The 24,930-nt window shown below is 52.7% G+C and overlaps 1 protein-coding gene across 10 annotated transcripts; it reads right to left on the bottom strand.

The window, feature by feature from the left end:
* Window positions 1-1,041: 1,041 nt before the first annotated feature.
* KANK4 (KN motif and ankyrin repeat domains 4) lies at window positions 1,042-24,080 on the bottom strand. Of its 10 annotated transcripts, none has more exons than XM_059853643.1 (10): window positions 23,968-24,080; window positions 13,078-13,156; window positions 9,969-11,780; window positions 8,920-9,031; window positions 7,488-7,703; window positions 6,870-6,957; window positions 6,285-6,504; window positions 4,713-4,855; window positions 3,081-3,281; window positions 1,042-2,475 (listed from the first exon to the last, which is right to left on the bottom strand). In XM_059853643.1, the coding sequence occupies exons 2-10, from the start codon at window positions 13,091-13,093 to the stop codon at window positions 2,386-2,388; spliced, it is 2,898 nt and encodes a 965-aa protein (XP_059709626.1). In that variant the 5' UTR covers window positions 13,094-13,156; window positions 23,968-24,080; the 3' UTR covers window positions 1,042-2,385. The 10 variants fall into 10 exon arrangements, with proteins under 10 accessions (XP_059709626.1, XP_059709629.1, XP_059709622.1 ...); XM_059853646.1 differs by having other exon boundaries at window positions 9,969-11,777; XM_059853639.1 differs by having other exon boundaries at window positions 9,969-11,787; window positions 13,079-13,156.
* Window positions 24,081-24,930: the final 850 nt, after the last annotated feature.

Here is a 24,930-nt window from a genome sequence, read left to right as displayed (position 1 = left end):
TGCCCATAAGGAGAGTGGAAAAAACGTGTTCAGCCAAGCTCTTCATCATTCTTTCCCCTCATAGCTGATGGGCTGCTGGATGCTGAGCCTGTAAAGATCATTAGATTAATTCCTTTTCTTGCTGTGACTTAATTGTCTCCATTTGTCCTGCGCAGTGCTCGCACTGGGGGTGTGTTTCTCCTTGCCTATATTTAGTTTGATCTCTACAGTGATATTGGAATATATAAATTAAGGCTGGCTCTGGCTCTTTGTGGAACTGAGATCCCACAGATGGTTTTTTTGTGCAGTCTGGTACTTTGACAGCAGAATTTTGGGCACTGGGTGATGCCAGGGGCAACATCAACCCATCCATGATCCCTCAGGGTCCACATGAGCAGAGGAGCTGCTCCAGGGGCTCCTCCTGGGGGAGCTGCTCCTCCCTGGGGAGATGGTTGGAAGGGCAAAGAGGAATTATGAGGCACAGGAATGAAAATCAACATCCTGGGGATGCATTAACCAGCCTGGGCTGCAGGGATGGGAACAGGAGGGAAAGGGGCAGGGGAAGGCAGCAAACTCTGTGGTGCCTCCCTGCAGAGCTGCAGCTCACCCCAAAAAGAAGTTCCCTGTCCCCAAATCAAGGGGAGGCAGGCACTTCCCAAAGCCACCCTGATGATCAGCAGAAAATCTCCCACATTAATTCTGCTGAAGCTGGAAATTTTACCTTCCTCAGGGAAGCAGCAGGAAAATTCCTCTCTGCAAGTGAGGATCCAGAGTTGTCAGGGAAAAAACCTCAGTGAAAACTGTCAAAAAATTGTGTTATGGCTCTTTCTGTTTGCAGCTGGGCCTGGCAGAGATGCCTGTGCTTGCTTTTGTACACAAACTGGGGGAATTCCTGCAAAAAATATCCCACCTTGTCATATCTGTGCAGGGACACCCCCTGGGGATGTGGGGGGTGTCCCTGATCTGAAGAAAAACCTCAAAAATGGCTGGTTTGGTGCTGTGCAGGGGTGGGAAGTCACCCCAGAAAAGCCACAGCCATGGCGACAGGAACACACACAGGGAAAGGTTTAATTCATTTTATTTGTACATAAAGGAGGCATTTTGGGTTATAGATTATTAAAAAAAAAAAAAAAGGCAGATAGAAGTTTGAGATAGTGAATGCCTGGACTGAAAACGTGAAGAAAGGAAAGAAAATTGAGCAGATGGCAGATTTCCATGGCAAACAGAGGTCAGGGCTGTTCTCCCCTCCCTGCAAGGATGGGGGCACGAGGCAGTTCAAGAGACATTTTCTCAGGATGTGAACTGACTGAACAACAACCAGAGTGGTCCAGAATTTATTTCTGCTTACAAAAGAAAGAGTAATTAACTAATCAGGGAGATGTGGGTGTGCTCCACCAAAGCCAAGGGAGAACACCCAGTGGGTCCTGATGCAGCAGAACAAGGATGCTTGGAAAAGTGGGGTCTGAGCCCTGCCTCCCTCTCTGTCAGCAGAGGGATTTAAGAAAAAAACAGATTTGAGGTGATGCTGGACCCTGAGGGTGCTCCATGGTGGGGGAGACCCAGTTCCAGCACCTAAATCACGGCTTGGCTTTACAGGAGGAGTTTGGGAATATTAAAACTGAGCAGAGGCAAAGCAAGGAGCAAACACTGCTCCAAAAGGCATCTGCCAGCAAAGCCACTGCACAGAGCTCTCGGACAGCACCACCACACCCTGGGATGGGAATCTGCTGGGACCTTCAGTGCTTGCAGTGGCCTGCCCCACCCCACTGTGATGCAGAGCCTGTCAATGGGCTGCACTTCCCCCTTAGCTCAAACTTAATTAGGGAAAAATAACAGCCATATGGTAATTGCAAACCCAGGCAAAACAATGTCTGCCTGTTTGGGTCTGGCATGCTCAAATATTTTCCTACAGCATTAATTTTTAATTCTTGCATCAGACCCGCCTAAGCAAACATAAATAGGATTTTATGCTTTCCATAATCCATCCAGCTTGTGTTTGTTGTTACATACACTGAGCAATCGCTGCCTGCCACTACTTACAGAAGAGCTGATAATAAATATTAGGACACAAACTTACAAGTTAAATGAGATACAGTTAAGTAGTCGATTAAAAGGACACCCATCACCTCAGGTTACAAAAGACTAAGTATTGCTGCTCCAATGTGCTTTTTCAGTTATTGGGGGTGCTCACCTGCCAAACCTGCCCCGGGAGGAGAGGAGAGAGGAGAGAGGAGAGGAGAGGAGTCTGGAGTTGTTTGTGGCACAGATCAGGGCTGTGAGTGGGACGAATGAGGAGCATTAGGCACAGGGAGCATTATTTGGATGGTGCAGGGAGTTCCTGCCCTGTGGCCCCGCTGCATGGCCCTGCCCAGCGGGGCTGCTCAGGGAGGAGGGCTGGCTCCCAGCTCACACCGGGAGGGACGAGCTGAGCTCGATGTGGGCTCGCAGGAGCGCGGCGATGTCCCCGTGGGCCAGTGACAGCGCCGAGTTCCCGCCCTGCAGGACACAGAGGGGAGACATCACCGCCAGAGTGAGTCCCTGCTCCGTCCCCAAGCCTTCCCTCCCTCCGTTCCTCCCTGCCTTACAGCGAGTCACCATCCCAAACCCCCCTTTGGGCCCCAACCACACCAAACTCAGCCCAGCTGTGCCTCTGCCCGGCCCCGGTGCCCTCCTGCACGCCTCAGATAAAATTATGGTTTAATTAGAAAATAGTTCCATCATTCCAAACGCAGCCCTGTGACCCAGCAGGAGGAATTTCTGCCCGCTCCCAGCCCAGCCCCATCCCACACATCCCCATGGAGAGGCTCCATTCTCAGGAAAGAGTTAATTGCTGATAATTTCTTGGAGATGAAGCTCTGTAAATTCCACACGCCCAAGATTTCATCTGGGTTTTTTTAGGGTTACACCAACGCTCCAGCCCAGCCTATGGCTGTCACAGCCACCCCATCCACGGCCCAGCAGCACCAAAACCAGGGGGTTTGGTTCAGAAAATGGACTGAAATCAACTCTTCTTCCCTTCAAACCCCCCCGGGGGATTGCTGCCTGGAACACGGGGTCCCAGCTGAGTTTCCCCTGCCTGCAGTGATGCTGTGGAGCCCCACCTTGTCCGTCAGCGTGACCAGGCAGCCGGGCTGCGCCAGGAGCAGCCGGACGATGTCGGCGTTGCCCTGGCGACAGGCCACCATCAGCGCCGTGCTGCCCTCCTCGTCCTGCAGGTTGACATCGGCCCGGCAGGCCAGCAGGGCTCGCACCATGTCGTCCCGGTCGTGGCTGACCCCCAGCATCAGCGCGGTCTGGCCGCCCTGCAGGGCCACAGGACAGGCTGAGCTCCCCCTGCCCGCCTCCTCCCACAGCCCTGCTCGATCAGAGATTAGGACTAATAATAATAATAATAATAATAATAATAATAATAAATATAGTAGTAGTAGTAATAGTAGTATATATTATGATCTGATAATATTTAAAATAATATAAAAAAGTATAATATATAATTATTATTATATATATAATGGTGTATATATATAATAGTATAGTATAGTATAGTATTTTTTATATATAATGGTATATATAATAATATATAATAGTATAGTATATATAATAGTATAATATATTGCTATATTATATGTTGTACAATATTCTATAATAGTTATAATATAACTATTATAACAATAATATATATAATATTATAATTATTAATAATTATATAATATACTATTACTATATTATTGTATATGTATAACATATACAATAATATAGTAATAGTATATTATATAATTATTATCTGTATATAAAGATATATATAATAATATTATATAATGGTATAGTATAATATATTATTATTGTAATATAATATATACTGTGTAATATATATTATATATAATGCATTATATATAATATATAAAATTTTTAATATAATTAGTATAATAATATAATGATAGTTGTATAATATACAGTTATAGCTCTTAATTTTATTATTATTATTATTATTGTTGTTGTTGTTGTTGTCGTTGTCGTTATAGCACATATAGAATAATTGAATAATTTAGATTGGCAAAGCTCTCTAGGATCACTGAGTCCAACCACTAAGCCAGCACTGCCAAGCCCAGCACTAATCCACATCCCATAGCCACGTGTCACAACACTGCACATTGTTATTGCATGGTACACACCCTATAATAATTCCTATTAATATTGCATGGAATTGCATCCACTCACCCTGGGGCTCCTCAGCAGGTGTTGTGAGAGGCACCTGTTCACCTCTGGAAGGTCCTTGCAGCAGCCTGGCCAAACTGCCCAGCTGCCCCCAAATGTGGCTTCCCCAAATCCTCCTGGGCAGTTTATTCAGATCTGGACTAACTTTTACAGCAGTGTGGGAGCAGAGATGGGGGAGGGCACTCTCATCCCTAAACCAAAATGTGTGACTCTGATGAAACTCCCCAGCAAACCTGGGGTTCACCCCTTGCTGCTCCTCCCTGGCAGCATTTCTGATTTTTGCCTCAGAAAAACTTGTTTGCAAAATTTTCAGCCTTTTTTTAGTTTCTCCATTTGCCCCAGCTGTCACACCCCTTCCCAGGGAGCTGCTGGGTGGCCACACTGCAACTCGGATAAAGTTTCTTTTGGAACGTTTGGGAAGCAGCAACTCCCACCCCATTCCTGCTGCCGGGCCTCAGCCTGGCGCTGCCACGGAAGGTGAGGAACCCAGACGAGTCCCCCAGCAGTTTCCTGTCACACACCTGGGCAGCTCTCAGGTTGACATCCCCCTCCTTCAGCAGCCTCATCACCACCTCCATGTCCTGGCGGGTCTCGGGGGCCGCCAGCGGTGTCAGCATCACGGCCGTGTAGCCAGCACGGTTCTGCAGGTCCAGGCAGCACTTGCCTGCAGGGGATGATGGATCCAGCCCATGGTGGATCACCCAGAGGGAACAGAAAGGAAAGAGGGAGTCATGCAACGTGTGGCATCTCATATTCCCAGCAAAAGGAGTTATTCCATAATGATACAGGACAGGGATTTATCTGTTTTGAATATCCAGGCTCGTGAGCGCAGCATTAAACGGCCCCTGGTGCTACAGTTAATTACAACTGTTGAGGTCAACTCAATTAACTGTGAAGACCACAACAAACAGAAATTAAAGGGGGATAATTAATGCCTCAAGCACATGCTGGTTGGAGCTGTGAGCTGTTTGCTTTGGCTCCAGTGGCAAGGGAGCAGCAGAGAGACGCCCATCACCCAACGGGCTTGGAAAACATCCTGGCCCCGTTTCACTCATTTTTCACTTCAAAGAGCCCATTTCCAGCTCCTCCATGAGGAATGAGCCGTGGCTGAGGGGGAGGGCTCGGGTCCAGCCTCGCCCTGAGGAAGCAGCTGCCTCAAACCCTTCCCTCCCTGCGCCTCTGCAGCAACAATCGGGTTATAGATGTGTATGATAATCTGCCATTTCCCAAACATTTCATGGATTGTCTGGCCCATGAGAAAAGGCCAAAGTGCCTCTATTCTCTTGGACCACGAGCACATTTTTGCCCTGTACAGGCTCAGCTGAGATTTTTGTTCTTTCATTGCAACACAAGCTGAAAGTTCAATAGTTTAACACGAGAGTTTTTCTGCGGTCTTGGGGGATTTCTTACGCTCCCAGGGGTCTGATCCTCCTGCCCCAAGCCATCATGTGGCTTTGGCTGCTGAAAGAAGCTGGGGAGCCACCCCATCCCACCTGGGCTGGGGCCATGAGGGACATCCCTTTGGATCCAGTAACCCTGAGCCATCCCAAAGTCAGGCTGCAAAGCCCTCAAGATGTGTGAGGGCACTGATGAGCCTTCATGTCCCTGAGGAGCCTCAGCTGGGATCCCCGACTATATCCATGGGCCCAGAGCTGACCTATGGGGGAGGATGCTGGTCTTGAGGTCAGCCAGGCCTCCTGGATGGACCTCAGCCCCATCCTGGCACTTTGGATGGATCTTGGGCCCCTGTTTTTCTCCTGGATGGACCTCAGCCCTATCTGGTACTTTGGATGGATCTTGAGCCCCTGTTTTTCTCCTGGATGGACCCTGCCTTCATGTTTGCCTCCTGGATGGGGCCCTTGCAGGTAGGTGGCTCTTGGTCCTCAGCCCCACCTCTGTCCAACCTCCTTTAGCTCCTGACTGAGCTCCCTGGGAGGACCCTGGCCCTCCTTCAGTGTTTGTCATGTCTGGGACTGTCCATGCCCCCCTGTTCCCCGTGCAGCCATCCCTCATGGGACCATGACCCCGTGGTAAGAGCCACTGTCATCCCCTGCCCAGCAGAAGCCCTGGCTGAGCAGAGTGGCCGTTCCTACCCGTGTCCAGCAGGAGCTTTGCAACCTGGAAGTTGGAGTGGGACACGCTGTAGTGGAGAGCTGTGTTGCCATTCCTGTCAGGCAGGTTCACCACGGTCTCCAGGAGCTGGGGCTGGATGTCCCCCAGTGCCTCCAGGTACGCTGCCACCACCTCCGGCCTGGAAGCCTTGTGGCTGGACACCTGGAACCACTCCTGGGAGACGGAGCCCAGGACGTGCTGCTGCAAACACAAAGTGTCACTGTCACTGTCCCTGCAGAGCAGTGGCTGCCCCAGCTCCTGGCCCCACCCCGCCAGCACTCAGCTTGTGGGTTTGTGATTGCTGCTACAACTTGAGGGGGAAAGGAATTTCCTGTGGTAACTTGGATGAGTAACCAGACAAAGCCTTCATCTTTCCTTTTCCCCCCCCTCCCCTCTTCCTTTCTTTTTGGCTGTTGTAAAACTGACTCAGATGTCACCTCACCCCCCTCTCCTCACAAGGCTATCCAGAGAACAGCCTGCAATGTGCCACAGGGATAATCTCATCCATTAAAACATGAACAGAGAGCATGAACCGTGTCTGAAACGGGACTGGGAAATATTTGTACCAGATGCTGGTTGCTTCTGGTCCTGATTTCTGGGAGGTGTTCACTGAGGAGCTGGCAGGCAGCAAGGAAATCTTCGGAGGGTTTGCATCTAAAGGGAAAAGACTTTTGTAAATCCACCATGGGACAGGAGATATTGAACCAAGTAAGAGAACACAGGCAGATTAGGTTGGAATATGTTCAACACATTTAAGTGTTTAAATTATTGGACACAACTTGTCCCATTGACTTGACACAGATTTTAGGTACAAAGCCAAGCCCTTAAGCAGAGGTTTAAGCCCAAAGTCACAGATTTATATGGTCAATTTAATCTATAATCAAAAAATCCTTAAGGTGGGGTAAAAAAAAAAAAATCTTATTCCTGAACCTGCAAAGAACTTTACCAAAAAACTTTCCATGAGAGGGGAGAAATGAGCTAACTCACCAGACATGACTCAGTAGGGCCTGAATCAATTCCCATTAGATTCTGTAGTAACTCAGAAAATATTTAGCTCTCTAAAGCCTTTTCCCTTTCCTGCAGAGGTCACCACTGCTGTTCCACCAGAAGAAGCCCCGACCCAGCCCTGCAGTCCCACGTCCTGTGGCCACCGCGGCTCGGTCACCACCCGGTGTCCTGGTTACCTGAGAGCCTGATCCTGAGAGCAGGGCGCTGCTCCTGCTGATGCCTCCTGCTCATCATCATCATCCTCCTCATGCTTCTCCCCTGAGGAAGGCCCTCTGCTTTCCCTTCCATCCCGCTCGGGCTCCACATCCCCAGCTCTGTCCTCGGTCTCGGTGTCGCCATCCGACGCGCTGTCCTCACAGCTGGTGTCCTCTTCACTTGACGTTGTCTCGTAGCTATTTGAGGACACCACAGGTTACTCCCTGACCAAGGCTCATTGCCCCCAGTGGGCCCAGAGTGACAAGCAGCAAGTTAAAAGGTCTGAGCCGCAGCCGAAGTCGGGGTTAGTCTTTGTTTGGCTCCTTAAGCAGCAGGAGTGTGACAGAAGCAGTTAATGAGCAGCAGGCAAGGTTATTTCAGGGTTTGGAGGGATGTCCATCACACACAGCCCAGGCAGGGCTGGGAGCTGCTGGCACGGTGGCAGGGTGACAGCAGCACAGCCCCCGTGGCAAGGAGGCATCAGCAGCCTCGAGGAGCACAAGACAAAAGCTGTGTTTGCACAGCTTTTGGGCTGAAGTCTTTTGGGCTGAATCCACCATTCCAGTAGCCCTGATAAGAGATCTCTCCTCTGGTTGTCTAAAAGCATTAATATTAATAATGTCTTCCACAAAACAGAACGTTCACTCTGATGGACCCCAGAACTTTCCTCAAAGTAACCAAGACTCCTCCAGTCCCTACAAGTTGTACCCATTTGGCAGAGCCCAGCTACTGGGAAGTCAGGGGAGCAGGATGTGAGCAGAAAGCAGCACCCAGGCTGGCACACACAGCTGTCTGCCCAGCCCAGGGACAGTGACACGTGTCCTGCACTCTGCGTGCCAGCACACCTTCACCTCAGCAGGAGCTGCTGCCTCTGCTCAGTTCACAGGCCAAGGAGTTGGATATTGGACACACCTGGAATGGGGAGCACAGCCTAAAGTGTCCTTCACCCCAAGGTAATTCCTTATTTACCAAAAAAGTCTTTTCCCAAGCCCTGCACCACATGCTGTTGGCTTTGCTGGAGCGTGGGGGCAGGTTAGTGGCAGCGTGCTCACCCGGGCAGTGTGCTGGCCTCCTCCAAAACCCACCAAGGGCAGTGGGAATCTTCCCAGGGAATCTTCCCATGGAGTATTCCCACCTTCCCCAGCTGGGTTTGGGATGAAGCCCCAGGAGAAGGGTGTGCAGAGAGTGTCAGTCCCCAGCGTGTCCCTGCTGCTCTGAACACTGCACCACCCTTCCTTAACGGGGTTACTCACAGGTTATCAGTGCTGCATTAAAGAAGGCAGAAAAGAGGCTCTATTTCAACTGGCCTTTTAATCAGGAGGGGAAAAGAGGGGGAGAAATAATGACTTCTCCAGCGATACACAGGACATTCCACATTAAAAGGCAGCTTTTGTCTTCTGAATGGATGCTTACCCACCATTTACCCCAACAAACTGGAGATTCTTTTTGGTCCCATTGCCTCCTGCATGGAAACCATAACCTTTCTTTTTCATGATGGATTTAAGACTTGTAGTTGGAGAGTTTTCTAACAAAATACAAAATAATAGATTAATTAAGCAGATGTGCCATAATTAGCAATAATTATCCCCAACCTCTAGCAACAAGCTACAAATCATAGTTGCAAGCATCTTACTCCATCTTACGAGAGTCTTTCGATGTCTTGCAAAACTACAGATGCAGCTGGCCACAACCTGGCCCTGCCACCTTTAATACAGGTCTCAAACATCTCCAGGTCACTGGGAATATAAAGGAAGTGACTGGGAATTATGTATTTGTCCTATGAATACAAGTAGATTTTAATGGTTTGGTTTTTGGGGGTTTTTTCCCCAGTAGCAATGTATTGGAAAATTCCTATATAAATCTGCTATAATAATACATGGATGAGTTTTTCCATTGGACTTTGAATAGTGTCCATATATTAAGGAATAAGTCACTTATCTATTTGCAAGTCCCTTCCCTCCCTCCCTCCCTCAGAGAACAGGCATCAGATTCCCATCTTCATATGAGCTAAAATTATTTTAGATGAAGGTCTGTGAGTGGGGACAGATCTTTTCCCAGCCTGGTTGCTCAGTTAGTTTGAGTAGTTTGGGTTCTGGAGAACTCCACACTGATTTACCCCAGATGAGCACCAGCCTCATAATCTTGCAAACGGAGATGTGCAATCCGAATAAAAAGAATGTTTATTTGATGGAACAGCCACCAGTGTGGCAGCTTTTGGAAGCTGATCCTGCATATAAACGAGCCACTGCTTTATGAGCTCCTACATCATTTTGTTTGCTTTTTTCCATGTCAGATCCATAACTTGTGCTGTGCAGAGATTTGCCTTTCTCATCATGCTTTGTCCAGACTATTCCTGATCTGACTGACAACAACTGTTCCACCTCATCCCCCCTGTTCCACGCTGGAATAAATGGGGAAATATTTGGCCCGGACACCTCGAAGCCTGTGCCAATATTATTTACCCAACTGTTGATAGTGCGTGTTGGAATTCTCCTTATCCACAGGCCCTTGTGAGGAGTAGGCAGAGAGCAGGGAGTTCAGGGAATTAACTAATTGATTCTGGATGGAGCTGAGCTTGGAGGCCGGCTGCTTGATAGCGCTGGCCAGCTCGGGGTACCCGTGCTCCAAGCACAGCCACTGCTCCTGCAGGAGCTCCTGGATCTTTTTTACATATTGGCCAATGGGGTCAACAGCCGGGAGGTCCTCGTGGCCAGGGGCGCCTTCCTCCTGCAGCCCTTCCCGAGGTTCATCTTCTCCAAAGCCTGCCTTGCTCTGGGCCGCGTTGGGGCCGAGGGAGTTCTGGTGGTTCTGGTTGTGGTCGCCGGGGTGCTCGTGGATCTGAAGCTGGGTGAGGCAGGGAGCAGGAGGTCCAGCCTCCATGCTGGCCTCCCCAGCACGTCCCTCTGCCCGAGCGCCTGCCAGGCCCTGCTCCCTGCACGCCTCCACAGCCCGGGCGCTGGTGCTCTCTGCCCTGAGGGTGCCGCAGCCGATGGATCTGGTGGAGAGTGGGATGCTGACGTTGATGCCCTTGTCCTGGGCCTGCCTGAGCCCTGACACCTGGGAGAGCTCGGTGTTCACCGCGGCGTCAAGGCGCTGCAAGGCCCCGCTGCCCTGCCGCCTCCACAGCTCAGCCTCTCTGGACTTCTCCTGCCACAGCTGCTCTTCCAGCTCCGCTTTGGAGCTGGCCAGCAGCTTAATGCTCTTTTCCTTCTCCTGGATCTCATGATCCTGCTGCTGCAGCACTGCCCTGACCTGCTCGAGCTCTTCTTTCTTCCTGGCCAGCTGCTCCTCCAGCTCAGCGACCTGCTGCTTCAGTGCCGTGACCCCACCGGGCTCTCCATGGCCAGGGGCCTGGGGAGCACCGCTCTCCTTGTCCCCTCCAGCCCGGACATTCCTCTCCTCACCTTCCTTCGGCACCTTCAGATCCATCTCACTCACACTGAGCCCCCTTTCCGCAGGGCTCACGCTCTCCTCCGCCAGCCGGAGGGCAGCCGGTGCCGCTGCCTCAGCCCTGGCCAGGTCGGAGCCATCGGCGGCATCGCCCTCCTCGGCCCCGCTCTCCACCAGCACCTGCAGCTGCTGGTTCTGCCAGGGGGGCTGCAGGGGCACAGCCCCGCCGGGATGCCCCACGGAGCCGTCCCGCTCCATCTCCCGCGGCGGGGCTGAGGCGCTGCCGTCCGAGCTGGGCCGGGAGGCGCTTTGGGAGCCGGGCTGGCCGAGGCAGGGCTGCGGAGGGCTCCGGAGGGCCGAGGGTCCGCCCGGGGGGCTCTGGCCGGGGGGCAGCGCCTCGGGCATGCTGGAGGCTCGCAGCAGCTGCGGCCGCGCCCTCAGCTCATCCCGCGGCCAGCCCAGCTCCGCCTGCGGCCGGCCCAGCTCCGCCTGCCGCCGCGCCTCCGCCAGCAGCGCCTTCCTCCGGTAGCTCGGCTCCTCGGGAGCTGCCCCGGCCGGCAGCAGGGCCCGGGGCGGCTCCTCGCCCAGGGAAGCCTTTCGCTGCGGGAAGGAGCAGGTGGAGGTCCAGCTCTTGCTGGGAACGGCGGTGGAGCAGCCGCGGGAGCCGTTCTCGGGCAGGCTGAAGTTCCGCGGCAGGGTGTTGAATTTGGGCTGCTTGGCTCTGCGGTGGATGTGGACCCTCCTGATGGTGTTGCCTTTCTCGATGTCGTCCACGTACTTCAGGAAGTCCAGGTCCAAGTGGAAGCCGTAGGGTGTCTCCAGGGAGTAGGGGAGGCTGCGGGGCTGCTCCCTGTCCCCGTCGGGTTTGGGTAGCTGGCCATCTGCTGAAACACCCCCCAGAAAAAGAAGAAATTATCGAATTTTGAAAAAAAAAAAATTGTTTAGAGCAAGGGGGAGATGTTTTTTCTCTTTTCATCTCAGCTTTAGGCAGGCAGCTCATTATCGTGGTGAAGCTGTGCAGAGACACGGTGACACGCACCAAGCTCTGATCTGATTTTCCAGAGGTACATCAGGTAATTGTTGCACTGAGGAAGCCAAAAATTTCCTGAGATCATGGCTCTAATTGGCAATTAAGCAAACAGCAGGTTTTGCAGGCAGAGCTACGTGTCTGTGTAGGTACAGAGAGCTGCCTGGTGGATAATAAATCCAGCTCAGTAATAGCATGTGGGATCAGTCTATGACAATGACATTCTTCAAGGCTTTTGGTTTGGTTCGAACTTTTCAGCGGCATAAGCAGCACACACCAAGCGGGGAAATCACTGCCTCGCTTCACCTGCAACCACCAGGTCACAAATTATTCCTTGAAAGTGACGGATCTGGGCAGAAGCTGCTGCTCAGAGCTGCAGCCATGCAGAATACACATCCCAAGGTGACCGGCTCAGCTCCCAGCACAGCTCCTAACTGAGGCAAATCACCACTAAATGGGTGTCACTGGGTCTGCTCACCCAGCCAGCACAGGCAAACAACAGCTCTCCACCAGAGTCTCCCACTTTAACACAGCCATCTCCAGACTGCAAACATTCACAGCCCCCAGATTTCCACCTTGAGGGTTAACAGTTAGATTTCTGCACTTTTCTTTATGCATCAGGTCCCTGAAATCACGGTAGTTTGGGCTGCTCTGCACCTCTGAGTACACGAGTTGGGCTCAGTGAGGAGGAGGAGGCACCAGGGGCTGTGGCTGACCCCTTTGTCTCCATCCTGGAGACAGCTGGAGAGGACCAGGACAATTGGGAAGAGATTTTGGTGCTGCTCAGCACAGAGCATCACTGAGATGCTGAGGTGCTGCCTGGGTGGGAAGCAGCACGTGGAAGCCAGAGGAAGGACAGAGGGAAGACACCACTGGGGTCATCCCAGGGCACAGGAGCACAGCTGGAGGGTGGGAGCAGGGATCTGTCACAGAGCATGGGAGAACAAATATGTGCTGATCTAGAGCTGGGACCTGCTTTGCTGTGGTTTTTAAGAAATCAGCATGATAATGAACGATGCATTTTTCATCTCTTGGCCCCACATCTACAGAGAGCAGGTTATTTGCAGCATTTCTGGTAAGGAATTACTCCAGGGCTTGGTTGGGTTTTTTTTCAAGGAATAAATGAACAAAAAAACATCCTGTAGGCTCCATACCTTCTGTCTTCTCCATGGTGGGGTCTAACTGGGCTGTCACTTAAGCATCTTCTGACAAGGGCCGAGGAGTCGCTTCACCCTTGAAAAAAGAAATGGATACTTCTAATTTAATAAAATAACACACTCTGCCATGTGAACTTCATCTCTCCTTAAAGCCTTACAAGCCTTCAAAGGCCACCCCCTCCCACTTCCCATCTTCTGCAGCCCAGTGGTGTCCAAGGGCTTTGAAGCTGCTAAAATCAATAGCTCCTTTCCCAGAGGCAACAACTTGTGTTTGACAGACACATCCCAGGGAGCTGGTCCTTGTAAAACATCCCCTGCTTTACAGAGGGTTTGACTGCCAGTGAGGACAGACAGACATTTGGGATGACTTGAGATCGATGGCACAAACTCCTGTGAGCTGGAGATATCCAACATGATAAAAGCTCCCTGACAACAGGGACATAAACTACACCCAGAAATGACTGGTTTGCCTTTATTTTAAAATCCATAACAAGCAAAGATTCAAAATTTATGTTGAATCTCGTTCAAATGACAGCCATTACTTCAGAGCACGTCCCTACTGTTAAAAAGAACCTTCACCAAATTGCACTGGACCACAGACATATTGCTTTCAGCTCAGGGAACAACTTCAGGTGGAGATCTACCACAGCCAACAGTGAGATCTTCACATCATTTCTGGGCTGTGTTACCCTCCAGCTCCTTCCAATCACGTGGACACAGATGAGACCCTCCTGGAGCACGAGAAATTAGGGCTGGGAATGACCAAGAAAGGTCCTGGGTGAAACTCCTCACCTCCAGATCCTTTGGAAAGGCACAGGGAGGAGGCAGGGAAGGGTGAAGGAGGTTGGGGCAGTTGGACATCACAGTAGGAGGCTCCCTGGCTTGTGTGAGAAGGACAACAACGCTCCAAGTGAGAAGGTCTGGTTTTAATTTCTGCTACAGAGGATGACGTGGGAGTTTCCTGAACAGTAGGTTGTTTGTTTATGATTCTCCTTACAGTATCTGGTTTGGTTCCTGGCCAGAGACGGCCCCACAGCTGCTTGGAAGTCCATCCCTGCTCCTCCAGTGCATCCCTGAGCTATGCAACACTCTCAGGGCAGGACCGAGCAGCACAAAGCCTCTGCTGAGCCAGCCCCAGCTCACACCCATCTCATGGACCAAAACACCAGAGTCTGAACTCATTTTCTGCATGCAGAGCTTTGCTTCAGCGAGGGCTTCAGCATTGACCACAGTTCCAGAGCTCCCCAGGAAGGGGCTCTAGCTGACCTTTCCCAAAGACCAGCCAAAAAATGAAGTCAAATCCTGCTGTATTGTTACCACAGGAGAGTGTCACATCCCTGGAAGTGTCCAAGGCCAGCTTGGACAGGGCTCTGAGCAGCCTGGGATGGTGGAAGCTGTCCCTGCCCATGGAATGAGATGATCTTCAAGGTCCCTTCCAACCCAAGCTCTTCGATACTTTGAAAGATCAAAACCTTTTAAAGAAACAATCAATTGTCAATCACATGGGCATGTTTATGGTCAATGTAGAGCCTTGATGGAAGTCAGGAAGGTCCCAGCCCAAGGAGAACATCAAAGCTCTCCACAGCTCCAGCAGGGTCACAGAGGGTCATGTTGTTGCCCACCCAGCACCTTGTGAGCTCCTGGAAAGCTCCTCAAGTGCTCTCCAATTAACCACACTCCTTCTACAAAGGACAACTCCTTCTGTCTCCTCCTGCCAGAGAACAGCATGTGCCAAAACAAACACCAACCTCTTTCTCAAATGTTGTTTCTTTCCCTTAATTTTCCGACTGCAGCCAATTCCAGCCTGACCAGCTACACTCCACTCTTCTAGGTCATTTCTTCAGAAGTGGCGGGAGAAAGCCAGTGAATAGGATGGGTTTTAATATCTGGATAATTACATTTGGATCATTTATGAGCTGGCTGGGTCCCAACTCTGCAGCCCAAATTGATACTAGGACTACTCTCCTTTGACCAATCTACTTCAAAATCACCTCGTAAAAGGATGCTGAGTGTCCCCAACCAGCTTGCTGATGTTCTCCTGCCCCCTCCGGGGCAGCTGGGGCATGGAGAAGATGGCTTAGAGCCAAAAATGTGCCTCTTTGGACCCCACAGCTGCTCTCCCATGCCCTTCCCTAAGAAAAATGAGATTAAAATATGAAGTCATCTGCCAGAAGTAGCAGACCTCTACACCCAGGGTCCATAATTTGAGGCAGGGTAACAGTTTAGGTGCCTCTCCATCCTGCTAAAACCTGTTAGCCTGACCCTCTGCCAGGTTCTATACTTGCTGAGTTTTCTCTAGTAAATGAAATTGAAGAACATTTCTTTTTCTCCCCATGCATCGCTGATTCTTACCTTTGCTACCCAGAGAGGCCGTGGGGAGGATTAATCCAGATTGGAATTAGGCTATTTTTCTCAAGGCAGGAATAAATACATACAGAAATGGAAACGGAGAAGCCAAATATGTGAGAAGGCAGCAGCACAGACCGAAGTGGTTTTATTCCCAGGGGCAGCCCGTTTGCAGGGACAATGTACTGTCTTTTTAACCAGCCTGGACTCAAGCACTGGCTCTTTACACTCACATTTAACCCCTCTTTCACTCCATCCCTCTTGCCAGGCAATGTGAGCAGCTCCCCCATCCAGCCCAGCCAGCAGAAAGGAGAGCACCGTGACACCCCCAAACATTTAAATTACAAATTAACTCAACCACGTACCACAAATACCCACAAAACCCATTCTCCCAGAGTGTCTTGCTAGTAATTTTAACTGGGAAACAGTTAACCCTGAGCCTACAAATAACAAGATAACCCACCAGCTCGTTAGCTGTAACACAACACGATCTGAGCTCTCTGCCTGTCTGTTCTCCTGCACTGCAGCAGCGGCTCCAGCACTTCGTAGTGAAAGGAAAAACTGGTTAGCAAAGCATTTTGTCAGGTTACCTGCTCACGCTGGCACCCACAAACCCCCCGGGGAGCAGCAGCTCTCGCCTCCCTCCAAAGCATCTTCTCCCATGCCGGAGGCGGCAGCGAAGGGCTCGGAGCAGCGAGCGCGGCGTGGCTGGACCCCAGCCTGCTCCAGCAGCTACAAACTTGGTCAGCTGAGCTGTGACCTTGCTCAGAAAGCAAATACAAGTTTAAACCAAGAAGCACAAAAGAGGGATTGATTTTCCAGCAGAGCAGCCCACGGCTCTCGGATGACCTTTGCGAGGACAGTTCAATCCCGGCGCACAAAACGAGTTACTTTTCCACGGAATAGTTCTTTTTCCCAGAAAACACAGAGCACCAAGCGCTGCCCGGGCTGTCGAGGGGGGTGCTCCCTTATCAGGGCTGATAATTGAAGAGAGAGTCAATAATTAACGGCGGCGTTGCTGCTGGTACCTGATGCTGCAGCTGCAGCCCTCCGCATGCTGCACCTCCGGGCTGGAGCATTAGCAATTCCAGGAGCGCCTCTCCCGAGGAAACGCAGCCGCCACTCGCCGGCAGCAGCCTGGGGGGAGCTGCAGAAGGGCTCAGTGTCCCCAAATCCTCCGGCAGAGCCGCGTTCACACGTGTGGAGCAGGCACAGCCCCCTGTCCCCTGTCGCCGTGTCCATCCATCCGCATTGCCCCGGGAGATGCCGGACGGGAGGGGCGGCAGGGGCAGGGGGTGTCCCGGTGTCCCCGGGGGGGGACAGTGGCACTCTCCGTATCAACCTCTCCAGCCCTCGGCGCTGGGGTTATCCATCCGAACTTCCAGCTGGCAGCGGGCAAGGCAGGGGTCAGCTGGCAGAGCGGACACTGGAACAGGCTGCCCGGAGAAGCCGTGACTGCCCCTGGATCCCTGGAAGTGGCCAAAGCCAGGCTGGATGGGGCTTGGAGCACCCTGGGATAGTGGAAGGTGTCCCTGCCCATGGCAAGGGGTGGAACGAGATTTAAGGGCTTTAAGGTCCCTCCCAACCCAAACCAGTCTGGGATTCTGTGATTTTGAGCAGGGTGGCTCAGTGATGGGCAGAGTGCCCATCCCAAGCCTGTCCTGAGCTCCTGCATTGGCATTCCCCTCGGGCATCCTGGATTGCTGCCCCTCCAGGCTGGCAGCAGGGACAAATCCCTCAGTCTCTGCCCTGAACTTGCAACAGCCTCATGCTTGCAAAGGCCGAGGAGCTCAGGGCTGCAAAACTCGTCCAGGGCTGGGAAAGAAAATCCTGGGAAGTGAAGGCATCCCCTGGGAGCTGGGGGCTCTGCTGGGGGCTCTCATCAGGGACTCCCATCACAGAGCAGTGCCAGCACCTTTCCCATGGCTGAACGAGCAGCACAACCCCAATCTCATGCTGGGGAGGAAAACCACATCTTGTGGCTGTGTGAGAGCAGAGCTGCTGGCGCTGCTCCAGCTCCCTGCACCCCCCAGACGGGACTTTAGCACATTAACTTTGAAGAGAAGCAGACAAGTTTTGCCTGTGCAGGAAGCAGAGTATCTGAGTGCACAGAGAGCCAGCAGTGTTTGTCCTTTTGCCAGCCCTCCCCGAGGCACGGATGGGTTAAGCTTCCTACCCGAGGAATGAGGAATCATTGAAATTCCGCCTTTCCCAAACGCTGCCTTTCCCACGCGGCTCCGTCCCACACCGCGCGGGGCCGTGGCTTTCTGCTTTCACAAGCAATTACCGAGCCTGAGCTTCCAAACCAACTCCAGGGCACGCTGGCTCCTTTTCTGCAGAATTCCTCTGCTTTAGTTACGCTCGTGTGTCTCTTCTGAGCACACTCTGCCGCTTGTGTTCTCCAGGCAAAGCAGCACGACGGGGAAAAAACCACGTCTTTCTGTATGATGCTGATTTTAAAGGCACTCTGAAGGAATTGTTGGGTTTTCCCACTGGACAGACCTAGCAGGAAGCTTTAATTTGGAGCATTTCCTCATTGCAATTACCCACATACGAGCTACAGTTGTTCCCACATTTAATCCCTCTGGAACTGAAGAAGTCTGTGACCCCTTAAATAAGCTTTTAATCGGGAGCTACAAAGGGAAGGAGTCAAAACACGCAAATTAATTAATTATGGGCTGGTGCTCGATGGATTTACATCCAGCCTCTGATAGCTTTGCCCAAGGGGACTGCTGCAGGGTGGGAAGTGAGGAAGGGGGTCACCAAGATTGTCCCCCAAGCATGAGAACTGAGGTCATGGCTTGAAACTGCTGCTGCTTCACATCAGGCACCGCAGCTGCCGGGGGGTTTGCTCTGCCGGCTGCTCCCGTGGATGAGAGGAACCAGACGGCTCTGAAGTGGCTCAAGAGCCATCCCATCCACCCCTCCTGGCCACCACTGCTGCCTCCCTGGATGCTGGCAGGGCTGCTGCCTTCCCCTCCCCACAGAGAATCCCTGTGGGATGGCAGGTTTGGGCTTCACCCCCTCTCCTCTCCACCACGGGTCCATTCAGGTTGGAAGGGACCACTGAGATCATCCAGGGCCACCTCCCTGCTCCAGCAGGGTCATCCCAGAGCACCCTACTCAGTCAGGAGTGTGTCCAGACAGGTCTGGAATATCCCCAGTGAGGGAGACTCCACAGCCTCTCTGAACAATCTGCCCAGGGCTCGGTCACTGCTCAGGGAAGAAGTTCTGCCTCACGTTCAGGTGGAAATTCCCAGGCATCAGTTTCTGCCCATTCCTCCTGTCCCATTGCTCGGCACCACTGAGCAGAGCCTGCTCCATCCTTGTCCATCTGACACCTCTCTTTGGATACTTATACCCATGGATGGGGTCCCTTCTCAGTCATCTCTTCTCGAGACTGAGCAGACCCAGCTGTCTGAGCCTTTCCTGGGCACAGAGATGCTCCAGGCCCTTCCTCATCTCCACAGCCTCCTCTCCAGGAGCTCCATGTCCCTCTCGTCCTGAGGAGCCCAGAACTGGACACAGCTGTCCAGATGTGCCTCACAGGGCTGAGCAGAGGGGCAGGATCACCCCAGGGTGACCCACAGACAGAGCTGGCCCTCGGCACCCAAAGGGTTACACCCAAACCTGCTCCATCCAGGCGGTCTGGATTGCACAACAATCCCGGCTGCAAATGGACATACCAGGAATAAAAATGGCCTCTCGGGGAATATTTGTTGTAGGGATTTTTCAATTCTGTTTTCACTGCAAAGGAAGAAAAATAAGCCACTTCCAGTCTGCTGGGGACATGCACACGGGTGGGATCTCTGCTGTGATCCTCTGCCCGCTGGCACAGCCACGGGAAGGAGTTTCCCTCCAGGAGAAAAAAAAAAGGGGGGTTGAAAACTTTGTGGGATTAAATAAATACCTAGTTAAATAAAAGCAGTTTAAAGTCCTGCTTTGCACTGCAAGGAGTTGTCATGAGGTTTCCCAAAGTGAGAGCAAACAGGGTTGCTGCTGGATGAGATCTGAATCCTGGGAGCCCACCAGCCACCTTCCCATGGGTGTCTGGCATCACAAAATCACCACTGCCAGTGGTCCTGTGCCCCACAGCATCCCTTGGAACGGCAGCTTGAGGGGGCAGAAGGCAGCTGAGCTGACCCAGAACTAAAGCGAGGAGACCAGACTATGCCTGAGCCACTGCTACAAGCCCAACAGCACCCAGGAGGGAAAGTTCCCAAGCTGGATCCATCCCAGCCTGCAGCCACACCACACATGCTGGGCAGGCCTCCCTCTGTGCTGAGCCAGAGCAGGACTGGATTTAGGATGCAAAACCTGTTACTTATGGGAAGAGCCTTCATCCTGGGGCCAGTGGATGGTTTCAGCACATGCCTGATGACCACAGGACCTTATTGCACCCCAAGAGGAACCTCCCTCGGCTGCTGCCTGCCCGGGGCATCTCCAGAGCAGAGCTGGGAGCTGGAAGCAATTTGGGAGTGCTGGAGGGGGACGAGCGCTCCCTGCAACCCATCAGCTCGTGGCTGATGATGGAGAGGTCCAGGCTGGCCTCCCACCCCCTCTGCACAAAAAGCAGGGAGGAGGAGCGGCTGGGGCTGGAGCTGGGGGCTGTGCACATGGAAAACATCCTGGAGGCGTGTGGGGCCTCCCCGGGGTTTGAACCAGAGGGTTCACAAGGAAGCTGAATAATGAACCCAGCAGCACTCCATAAAGGAGAGGATCTCTTTCAGCAACCCTTGGTACTTAACCAGCCATTCCAGGCCCCTTTCCTTCCCAACGCCTGCAATAAAGCTGTGTGGATTCTGATTTTATTAAAGCTGCTCGTTGCTGTCTAATAAATGTTATGAGCTTCCTGCCAGCATTTCCATTAGAGACGGGTCAGACCTGGAGGTATCAGATATCCAAACTCTCTCCCTCCTTCCTGACTTACCAGGAGGGGAAAATGATCACATTCACCCCCTCCTCTGATAACCTCTTTTCTGACTGACCTTCAGCTCATTCCAGCCACAGACTCACAAAAGCCTTGGTCGATTCTTGTGATTTTATCCCATGCCTTGAAAACTGTGGTGTTTTCCCTAAAGTCTTCTTTCCCAGAGCCAGGTGAGCACAAAAAAGCACCCAAAGCCCTGAAACAAAAGTGCTCCACAGTCAGAAGGCAGACAAAAATCTGAGGTGCCTCTTTTCTAATGTTTACCGTCTTTGCCTCAATCCCACAAGTTTTGGGGGAAAACAATGAAGCCCTGCTATGGCTTCTGGGCTCTTCCACGCTGCTGGTTTCTACCTCGACCTTGGGACAAGTCAAGCTTTGCTGCCACTGATATTGAGTAACTCCCACGTGGTCCAAGTGGGAAATTTTAGGTGCTTTTAGGAAAACCCTGTTGTCTGCATTTCTCTCCTCCTCCCTGGGCAACCACTGCAATCCCCCATGGAGCCACGGAGCCATTTCACATCGATTTCTGACCCCAGCCAACGAGACTGGCATTGATCACACCCCTGACAAGTTCAAAATCCTCTTCACACAGGAACATTTCTTTTTCAGGCCACCTGAAACCACTCTCCTCATTGACTGGGGCTGCAGAGAGGGAGGATGTGCCACCTTCCTCCTCTGGTGGTGATTTCTGTGTGGATAACAGCAGCTGGGAGCCCTGGGGCAGCATTTCCCACCTCTCATCCATTTAGGAAATGGGGATTTTCCTCCAGGTTTTTGACCAAGCCTCAGCCCTACACCACATATTGCTGGTGTCGTTTCAGCTTTCTCACTTACACCACATTCATCCCTGATGGGCAGAGGAACCAGCTGCAAAGATGAATTTAAGATACTCTCACTTTGAAGATGGAGACCACTCTGTCTGGGTACATTTTTCACCATATTTCACATTTCTGACTCCCATCAAATTGTCCATTTGGGCAGCATATTATCTTAATAATGACACCACCTTCTTTTCCAAGTGCTGTTTAAGCCCTGGGATGGGCAGGGCTCGAGGCATCCTGAAACATGAATTCCCCTGAGGTTTAAAATAAACAGCGTTGAAGCAGGAGCTCCCTGCAGCCAGTTCCTCCCCACTGCTCTCCCCTGGCATTGTCACTGTGAGGATTTCTGCCCCAAGCCATGGGCTCCTTCATACCCCTGGGGCTTAGGGTTTTATAGACCAAAATCTGCATCCTGCTGCTCTGGAGCCAGGCAGAGTCACATAACCCCTGTCAAGTGGGGCACCAAATGGAAAATACAATAACTTTCCATATTGACTTTTTTCCCCTCATCAATGGGCCCACACTCATCCCTGTGGCTGCTCCCAAAGCCTCCTTAAAAAGACCCAAGATTTTTTGATGAGTTGGGCTGCAACACACAGTGATGAAAATGCAACTTTTAAAATATTTGGCAGCTGTAAAACCACCAAGGGAGGGACCTGAATTGGCACCGAGCTGGTGAATGAGCCTGTGTTCATCCAGCAGCCATGTCCCAGGATCTCAACACCGCTCCTGATTCAAGGAATGCTTTGAGAGCAAACCTCTCCCTCCCAAAAGGTTCCCATGCCAGAGGTTCTCTGATGGGAAGCAATGTCATATTCCTGCCTGGTGGCAAAGAAATATGTAGGAATAGGACAGACCCAGCACTGCATGAGGGGATGAAACCTGGGAGATAAAACCTCCCTCACAACAGGACTTTCTGGAGAGGAGCAGGATGTGACCATGGTTTTCCTAATCCCAGGAAACTGCACCAGGAGTCTGACAGAGCCCACAGTAGCAACAAGTTCCCTGACATCTCATCTTCCAGCTCCAGGGCTGTTTTAATGAATCCATGCACTGATCCCTCCTCAACCACAGATTCTCCAGCCAGGTCCCTGCTCATCAGGCTGTCATTTCAGCAGATGTATTTATTTTTTAAATATTACAACCGAAAACCAATTATTAATGTGAGGGTACAGGTTTCCCCTCCTCCTTTGTCATCTCAGGTATCATTTAAGAGATCAGCTTTTCCCATTTAGCCCATCCAAAATCAAACACAAACCACCTGGAAGACTGCAAAACACATCCAAAGGCAAATGCTGATTTTTTTTCCCATTGCTGTGGTTGCTACCCTTGCCCTACATGAGCAATGTTTTTGGGCGTTCACCAATTTCATTTGGGCAACACAGCTGAAATATTTAATATCTGGGGTGGCTCTGGACAAGGGAAGCCCTTCCTGCTGGTGTCACATCCCAGAGCTGTCAGGAAAATGAGATATCCCTGAAGAGTCCAGACCCACTGCCACCCCTGCACGGTGAACATCACACCCAGAGCATCCAGACCACGACTTCCTCCATCCTGAACCCACGTGAACTTCCAGCTGACATTATCCAACCCACGTTCTGCCTCCAGCCACCTCCTCATGGACCACGCAGCCTCTTCTCCAGCGATGTGCACCCACTGCAGCTCGGCGCTCCCTGCTCCCGATTTCTCCGGGAGCATATCCCGAGGAGAAAAGCCGGCTGAAATCAGCAGCTGGCCACTGGGAGCAAGCTGCACTTGAGGAAAGAGCAAGAGCACTGGAGGAAAGCTGCCCGGGGCACGCCTGCTCCCGGGCAGAGCCGGGCTGCTCAGAGTGCCCTGGCAGCGAGCACGGCCGGGGAAAGGCGATGCTGCCTGCGAGGGAGAGCGCTGTCCTGTCCCTCCGCTCCCTCTTGTCCCTCCCTGTCCCTCCGGGACACAGGGAACCCGGGCACAGCTCCGGCCAGAGCCAGAAATGAGTTACGCTGCCAGAAGCTGCTCCGTCCTGGCGGCTGGAACGCCGGCAAGGAAACGGGGAGAGGCTGCGGGCAGCGGGGGGAGACCTCGCTCAGCCCGGAGGCTGAGCTGGGGCTTGGCTGAGCCACATCTTCAAGGCTAGGCAGGGTTTTATGGTCCAGCTTTGAGGCTAAACACAGCTCTGGGGACCTCCACTGCAGTGCCCAGGGCTTGGGGCCCTTCCCAGCCCGCACACGGTGACCTCTGGGGGTCCCAGCAGGGCTCGGAGCTTTCCTGCCCTCTCCCAGCTGCCCAGCCACGCTCAGTGCCTCCATCCCGGAGCCAGGCGTGCTCTGGAAACGCTCCCGCCCCGAGTGAGCCACGGCTGATGCTGCCCCGGGCAGCCACGCCAGGGGCCAAGAGCCCTGAGCACCCCCTGAGCATCCTTGGAGCACCCCCCGAGCACCCCCAGAACATCCTTGGAACAGACCCAGGAGCACCCTTGGAGCAGACCCAAGAAAACCCCCTGAGCACCCTCCAAAGCGCTCCCACACATTCCCTGAGCACCCTGGAGCATCCCTGAGCACTTCCAGAACATCCCTCTGACCATCCTCCAGCGCAACCCCGGAGCACCCTCCGAAGCACCCGCAGCGCACCCCCGAGCATCCTCCAGCGCTGCCCCCGTGCCCCCGGGCAGCCCCAGGCACGGAGCCCGAACCGAAGCGCCCCGGGCAGCCCCAGGCACGGAGCCCGAACCGAAGCGCCCCGGGCAGCACCAGGCACGGATCCCGAACCGCAGCGCCCCGGTGCCCGCTGCCCCGCCCGGCGCGGCCGTACCTGCCCGGGCAGAGCCAGCGCGGCGATCCCGCTGCCTCCTCCGGGACGGACCCGAGGCGGGCCCGGGGGCGGGGCGGGACCCGGTGCCCTCCCCCGGGCAGCGGGGCCGGGGGCGGCCCGAATGGGCTGCAGGCGGGACAGCGGGAGCCAGGGGGAGCGGCTGCTGTGGGAGGCTGCTTTTTGGGATGGTTTTGTTTTTATTTTTTAAACTTTCCCTCATGCCCGCTGCATTCGGCGGAACGCTTTATTTGTACTTCTGTAGCTCATCCTGTTTGCACAGATGCGGATCAAGAGCGGTGGGAAGGAAGGGAAATCTGCGGGGATGGGCTCGGGATGCAGAAGTTGAACTGTTTTTGCACCAGCTGTTCTCTGGCTCGGCCCTTCAGCCCCGCCCGGTTCACTTCGGGCCCTTGTTCCTCAATGCAGTCACATGAAAAATGCAGAGAAAAGGCAATTTGGGTTTTAGACTTTGAGCTTCCCCATGTGCCCAATCCCATGTGCTCATCCAGCTGCACCACGTGAGGACAGGCAGAAATCAGTTTAGTGATGCCAAATAATTCCTTCAGCACTAGGTAAAGCTTTTGATTTTTCTTGTCTTTGAGACAGAGGGGCAAATCCCAGCCCTGCTCCAGCTGTTCCAGAGCGTGGGAGAGCAGCAGCTCCAGGGATGCTGGGGCAGCACATGATCTCCATCTGGATCAGGAACTCAGCATCCAGCGGGGATGGATGTGGCCCACTGGGATCCCCCCTTCCTTCCAGAAGAACCCAAAGACCTTTAAACTCTGACTGGGAACGTCACAGGGGCAGATCTGAGGGATGGGCTGCCCAACTACCCAGCAATTCCAGAGTCCTCCTGGCAGTGCCCAGGCCCCTAGTAAACAGGGAGGAATAAAATATCCCATTACCCAGCTCAGGAATGAGTGGGGCTCTGCCCTCCTTTCCATGTGAGGGGCTCAGGTGCTG

Source organism: Haemorhous mexicanus, chromosome 9 (genome assembly GCF_027477595.1).
Source record: "Haemorhous mexicanus isolate bHaeMex1 chromosome 9, bHaeMex1.pri, whole genome shotgun sequence".
Taxonomy (NCBI): Eukaryota; Metazoa; Chordata; class Aves; order Passeriformes; family Fringillidae; genus Haemorhous; species Haemorhous mexicanus.
Note: the sequence above shows the minus strand (reverse complement) of the source record. Positions and strands in the feature narration are given on the sequence as shown.